Source organism: Chrysemys picta, chromosome 5 (assembly GCF_011386835.1).
Source record: "Chrysemys picta bellii isolate R12L10 chromosome 5, ASM1138683v2, whole genome shotgun sequence".
Lineage (NCBI taxonomy): Eukaryota > Metazoa > Chordata > Testudines > Emydidae > Chrysemys > Chrysemys picta.
In genome coordinates, this window is record NC_088795.1 from 18169276 (window position 1) to 18176274 (window position 6999).

The 6999-nt window shown below is 50.7% G+C and overlaps 1 protein-coding gene across 1 annotated transcript; it reads left to right on the forward strand.

The window, feature by feature from the left end:
- Positions 1 to 646: 646 nt before the first annotated feature.
- Positions 647 to 2771, forward strand: LOC135983545 (uncharacterized). The gene is made up of 2 exons (XM_065596001.1): positions 647 to 1563; positions 2159 to 2771. The coding sequence occupies exons 1-2, from the start codon at positions 1026 to 1028 to the stop codon at positions 2620 to 2622; spliced, it is 1002 nt and encodes a 333-aa protein (XP_065452073.1). The 5' UTR covers positions 647 to 1025; the 3' UTR covers positions 2623 to 2771.
- Positions 2772 to 6999: the final 4228 nt, after the last annotated feature.

The following is a 6999-nucleotide window of genomic DNA, read 5'->3' on the forward strand; positions in this document are numbered from 1 at the left end:
TTGCAGATTACTTGGTTTAAAAAGCAATCAATACTGCAGAAGCCAGAGGTGATGGATCCAGTTTGCATTGTTCTTGCTAGCTGCACAGGGAGATTCTGGATGTAGGTATCACCACTCATGTTTAAGACAGCAATGACAGGACTGTTGAAATGAATAGGAACTGGAGGTAATCTGCAGTGTACTAGTACCTATCAAATAACTGATTGCTCTTCAGGGCAGTTTCCACAAAGTAATTCATCACTCAGAGGGGTTGCCGTGTGTCATAACTATAAAGGGAAGGGTAACAGCTGTCCTGTGTACAGTACTATAAAATCCCTCCAGGCCAGAGACTCCAAAATCCTTTTCCCTGTAAAGGGTTAAGAAGCTCAGGTAACCTGGCTGGCATCTGACCCAAAGGACCAATAAGGGGACAAGATACTTTCAAATCTTGGTGGGGGGGAAGACTTTTGTTTGTACTCTTTGTTTGGGAGTGGTTCGCTCTTGGGACTGAGAGGGACCAGACATCAATCCAGGTTCTCCACATCTTTCTAAACAAGTCTCTCCTATTTCAAACTTGTAAGTAAATAGCCAGGCAAGACGTCTTAGTTTTCCTTTGTTTTCTCAACCTGTAAATGTACCTTTTACTAAAGTGTTTATCTTTGGCCTGGTCTACACTACGGGTTTAGGTCGACTTTAGCAGCGTTAAACCGAATTAAGCCTGGACACGTCCACACAACGAAGCCCTTTCTTTCGACTTAAAGGGTCCTTTAAACCGGTTTCTTTACACCACCTCCGACGAGGGGATTAGCGATAAAACCGGCCTTTGCGGGTCGGAATTGGGGTAGTGTGGACGGAATTCGACGTTATTGGCCTCCGGGAGCTATCCCACAGTGCTTCATTGTGACCGCTCTGGACAGCACTCTCAACTCAGATGCACTGACCAGGTAGACAGGAAAAGACCCGCGAATGTTTGAATTTCATTTCCTGTTTGCTCAGCGTGGAGAGCACAGGTGACCACGCAGAGCTCATCAGCACAGGTAACCGTGATGGAGTCCCAGGATCGCAAAAGAGCTCCAGCATGGACCGAACGGGAGGTACGAGATCTGCTCGCCATATGGGGAGATGAAGCAGTGATAGCTGAACTCCGTAGCAGTAAAAGAAATGGAAAAGTATTAGAAAAGATCTCCAAGGCCATGAAGGACCGAGGCCATAACAGGGACACACAGCAGTGCCACGTGAAAATTAAGGAGCTACGGCAAGCTTACCACAAAGCCAGAGAAGCAAACGGAAGGTCCGGGGCAGAGCCGCAAACTTGCCGCTACTACGCGGAGCTGCATGCGATCCTAGGGGGTGCAGCCACCACTACCCCAACCGTGTGCTATGACTCTCTCACTGGAGAAACACACAGGGAAGATGCTTCGGGGAACGTGGAAGATGACGATGGAGGTACTGTAGGTAGCTCACAGCAGCAAGGAAGCGGAGAAACCGGTTTCCCCAACAGCCAGGATATGTTTGTGACCCTGGACCTGGAACCAGTAACCCTCGAACTCACCCAAGACCCTCAGGGCACACAGGAGACCTCTGGTGAGTGTAACTTTGTAAATATTTGTAAACATTACAAAAAAAAAAGCAAGCGTGTTTAATGATTAATTTGCCCTGGCAATCGCGGCCAGTACATCTACTGGAAAAGTCTGTTAACGTGTATGGGGATGGAGCGGAAATCTTCCAGGGAGATCTCCAGAAAGCTCTCCTGGTTGAAATGGGGTGATTTTATTAAGGGGACATTCAAAGGCGCCCGTTCCTGCTCTTCTGAACAGAAATGTTCCCCGCTGTTAACCACGCGGTGGAGGGGAGGGGTGAAGTGATCATCCCAGAGAATCGTGTGTGTGTGTGGGGGGGTGGTTTACTTGTGTTTGTGCCGCATGTTAACCGGGAAACCGCAGCCCCTCCTTTTACATTGAAAACCCATTTTAAATGGACAACCCAATTCATCCTTGACATGGGAAATGCGCTGCTGTTTGCAACCTTTCCCGCATGTTAAGAAGGTTAAAAAAGCCAAAACACTGTGGCCTACCATGGCTGCCTGCAAGCCGAAATATGCGACCTTGTAATGAAAGAGTGTACCCATTGTTCTCTAAAATGTGTCTTTTTTAACCACCTCTCCCTTCTCCTCCACCAGCTGCAAATGTTTCTCCTTCGCAGAGGCTCGTGAACATTAGAAAGAGAAAACGTAGGACAAGGGACGATATGTTCACGGAGCTGCAGATGTCCTCCCACGCTGATAGAGCACAGCAGAATGCGTGGAGGCAGTCAATGTCGGAGATGAGAAAAGCCCAATATGAACGAGAGGAGAGGTGGCGGGCTGAATCGCGGGATGAACAGAGCAAGTGGCGGGCTGAAGACGATAGGTGGCGTCAGCTTGCAGACAGACGGCAAGAGTCAATGCTCCGTCTGCTGGAGCATCAAACTGATATGCTCGAGCGTATGGTTGAGCTGCAGGAAAGGCAGCAGGAGCAGAGACCGCCACTACAGCCCCTGTGTAACCAACAGCCCTCCTCCCCAAGTTCCATAGCCTCCTCACCAAGACGCCCAAGAACACGGTGGGGGGGGCCTCCGTCCACCCAGTCACTCCACCCCAGATGATCGACCAAGCATCAGAAGGCTGGCCTTCAATAAGAGTTAAAGTTTTAAAATGCAGTGTGTCCTTTTCCATCCCTCCTCCCCCACCCATCCCAGGCTACCTTGGCAATTATCCCCCTGCTTCTGTGAGGAACTAATAAAGAATGCATGAATGTGAAAAAACAATGACTTTATTGCCTCTGCAAGCGGTGCTCGAATTGGGGAGGGGAGGGTGGGGTGGTTGGTTGGTTTACAGGGCAGTAGAGTGAACCGGGTCGGGGGGGGGGGGGTTTGGAGGGTTCATCAAGGAGAAACAAACAGAAGTTTCACACAGTAGCCTGGCCAGTCACAAAACTCGTTTTCAAAGCCTCTCTGATGCGCACCGCGCCCTGCTGTGCTCCTCTAACCGCCCTGGTGTCTGGCTGCGCGTAATCAGCGGCCAGGTGAGTTGCCTCAACCTCCCACCCCGCCATAAATGTCTCCCCCTTACTCTCACAGATATTGTGGAGCGCACAGCAAGCAGCAATAACAATGGGGATATTCTTTTCGCTGAGGTCTGAGCGAGTCAGTAAGCTGCGCCAGCGCGCTTTTAAACGTCCAAATGCACATTCCACCACCATTCGGCACTTGCTCAGCCTGTAGTTGAACAGGTCCTGACTCCTGTCCAGGCTGCCTGTGTACGGCTTCATGAGCCATGGCATTAAGGGGTAGGCTGGGTCCCCAAGGATCACGATAGGCATTTCAACATCCCCAACGGTCACTTTCTGGTCCGGGAAGAAAGTCCCTTCCTCCAGCTTTCGAAACAGAGCAGAGTTCCTGAAGACGCGAGCATCATGTACCTTTCCCGGCCATCCCACGTTGATGTTGGTGAAACGTCCCTTGTGATCCACCAGGGCTTGCAGCAGCATTGAAAAGTACCCCTTGCGGTTTACGTAGTCGGTGGCTTGGTGCTCCGGTGACAAGATAGGGATATGGGTTCCGTCTATGGCCCCGCCACAGTTTGGGAATCCCATTTCAGCAAAACCATCCACTATTGACTGCACGTTGCCCAGAGTCACTACCCTTGCTATCACCAGGTCTTTCATTGCCCTGGCAAATTGGATCACAGCAGCCCCCACCGTAGATTTGCCCACTCCAAATTGATTCCCGACTGACCGGTAGCTGTCTGGCGTTGCAAGCTTCCACAGGGCTATCGCCACTCGCTTCTCAACTGTGAGGGCTGCTCTCATCTTGGTATCCTGGCGTTTCAGGGCAGGGGAAAGCAAGTCACAAAGTTCCATGAAAGTGCCCTTACGCATGCGAAAGTTTCGCAGCCACTGGGAATCGTCCCATACCTGCAGCACGATGCGATCCCACCAGTCTGTGCTTGTTTCCCGGGCCCAGAATCGGCGTTCCACGGCATGAACCTGCCCCAGTGACACCATGATTTCCACATTGCTGGGGCCTGTGCCTTGTGAGAGGTCTATGTCCATGTCAATTTCCTCATCACTCTCGTCGCCGCGCTGCAATCGCCTCCTCGGCTGGTCCGGGTTTCGCCTTGGCATGTCCTGGCTCTGCATATACTCCAGGACAATGCGCGTGGTGTTCATAGTGCTCATAATTGCCGCGGTGATCTGAGCGGGCTCCATGATCCCAGTGCTAGCTATGGCGCCTGGCTGGTCAGAAAAAAGGCGCGAAACTAGTATCTGATGTACCAGGAGAAGGAGGGAGGGCGGGAGGGACGAGTGACGACATGGCTTACAGGTACAGGAACAGGGAATTAAAATCAAGAAAGGTGGCTGTGCATCAGGGAGAAACACAAACAACTGTCACACAGAATGGTCCCCCCAAAGATTAAACTGAAAACCCTGGGCTTAGCAGGCCGTTGATTTCACGGAGGAGGGGGAAGCAAATGAATACAGAACAAATCTATTTTTTACATCTTAAGCTGGCAGCCGACGGTGCAGCATGAGTGATAGCCTCTCCAGTATGATGACGACGGTTACCAGTCATAATATACCATCGTCTGCCAAAAGGCAAGGGGCTGCTGCTGTGTAGCAATGCAGCCCCACGTCTGCCAGCCCCACGTCCGCCAGCACCCAGCATCGCCCTCGGCCTCTTCTGGGTGCTTAGCAGACAATACTGGGCAATTGGCAGAAAATAGTATATTACGACTGGTAGCCAGCATCATCGAAACAGTAGCATGTCTGCCCAGGTGGCCATGATTGACAGCCACTCCAGTACGACGATGATGGATACCAGTCACAATATACCATCTCCTGGCAAGGGGCTGGTGCAATGCAGCCCTACGGCTGCCAGCCCCACGGCTATCACTCATGCTACACCGTCTACCGCCAAAAGGCAGTTAGCAGCTGCTGCTGTGTAGCAATGCAGTCCCACGTCTGCCGGCACCCAGAGGACATATGGTGACGGTGAGCTCAGCTGAGCTAAGCGGGCTCCATGCTTGCCGTGGTATGTTGTCTGCACAGGTAACCCAGGTAAAAAGGCACAAATCTATTGTCTGCCGTTGCTGTGACGAGGGGCCTGACGACATGTACCCAGAACCGCCCGCGACACTGTTTTGCATCATCCGGGCATTGGGATCTCAACCCAGAATTCAAAGAAAAGGCGCGAAAGTAGTATCTGACGGACTAGGGGAAGGAGGGAGGGCGGGCCGAGTGACGACATGGCGTACAGGTACAGGGAATTAAAATCAAGAAAGGTGGCTGTGCATCAGGGAGAAACACAAACAACTGTCACACAGAATGGTCCCCCCAAAGATTAAACTGAAAACCCTGGGTTTAGCAGGCCGTTGATTTGACGGAGGGAGGAGGAAGCAAATGAATACAGAGCAAATCTATTTTTTACATCTTAAGACGACGGTGCAGCGTGACTGATAGCCCTCGGCATCTTTCTGGGTGCTTGGCAGCAAATACTGGGCGCTTGGCAGTTAGTGTATGACGATGGTCTTCAGGCCTATTGCACAATCGGCTGCTCGGGGAAGACTCTGCTAATGTGCGATGACCCGACTTGTAATAGGACGGCTAACAGTCGTAATACACCATCTACTGCCAAAAGGCAAGCCCCACGGCTGCCAGCACCCAGATCGCCGATGAAGGCTACCAGTCTACTGCACCGTCTACCGCCAAAAGGCAGTTAGCAGCTGCTGCTGTGTAGCAATGCAGTCCCACGTCTGCCGGCACCCAGAGGACATATGGTGATGGTGAGCTCAGCTGAGCTGAGCGGGCTCCATGCTTGCCGTGGTATGTTGTCTGCACAGGTAACCCAGGTAAAAAGGCGCGAATCTATTGTCTGCTGTTGCTGTGACGAGGGGGGAGGGGCCTGACGACATGTACCCAGAACCGCCCGCGACACTGTTTTGCATCATCCGGGCATTGGGATCTCAACCCAGAATTCCAAGGGGCGGCGGAGACTGCGGGAACTGTGGGATAGCTACCCATAGTGCAATGCTCCGGAAGTCGACGCTAGCCTCGTACTGTGGATGCGGTCCGCCGACTAGAGCACCTAGAGCATTTTATGTGGGGACACACACAATCAGCTGTATACAACCGGTTTCAATAAAACCAGCTTCTATAAATTCGAACTAATTTCGTAGTGTAGACATACCCTTTGTTTGCTGTACTTTGAACCTGAGGCTAGAGGGAGGTCCTCTGAGCTCTTTAAGTTTGATTACCCTGTAAAGTTATTTTCCATACTGATTTTACAGAGATGATTTTTACCTTTTTTTTCTTTAATTAAAAGTCTTCTTTTTAAGAACCTGATTGATTTTTTCCTTGTTTTTAGATCCAAGGGGGTTGGATCTGTATTCACCAGGAGTTGGTGGAAGGAAGGAGGGGGGATGGTTAATTTCTCCTTGTTTTTAGATCCAAGGGGGTTGGATCTGTATTCACCAGGAGTTGGTGGAAGGAAGGAGGGGGGATGGTTAATTTCTCCTTGTTTTAAGATCCAAGGGGGTTGGAACTCTATTCACCAGGAGTTGATGGAAGGAAGGAGGGGGGATGGTTAATTTCTCCTTGTTTTAAGATCCAAGGGGGTTGGATCTGTATTCACCAAGGAATTGGTGAAAGGTTTCCCAAGGCTTCCCAGGGAAGGGAATCCATTTGGGAATGGTGGCAGCGGACCAGACCTAAGCTGGTAGTTAAGCTTAGAAGTCTTCATGCAGGCCCCCACATTTGTACCCTAAAGTTCAAAGTGGGGAAGCAGCCTTGACACCGTTTTAGTCTGAATATTGCGTCTGATGAAGTGGGCATTCACCCACGAAAGCTTAAAGCTTATGCTCCAATACTTCTGTTAGTCTTAAAGGTGCTACAGGACCCTCTGTTGCTAATTCATCACTGTGATCCATTACTTTAAAATATCTCTGAACAACATTAATCACAATGGGACTGATCCTGCATCCTT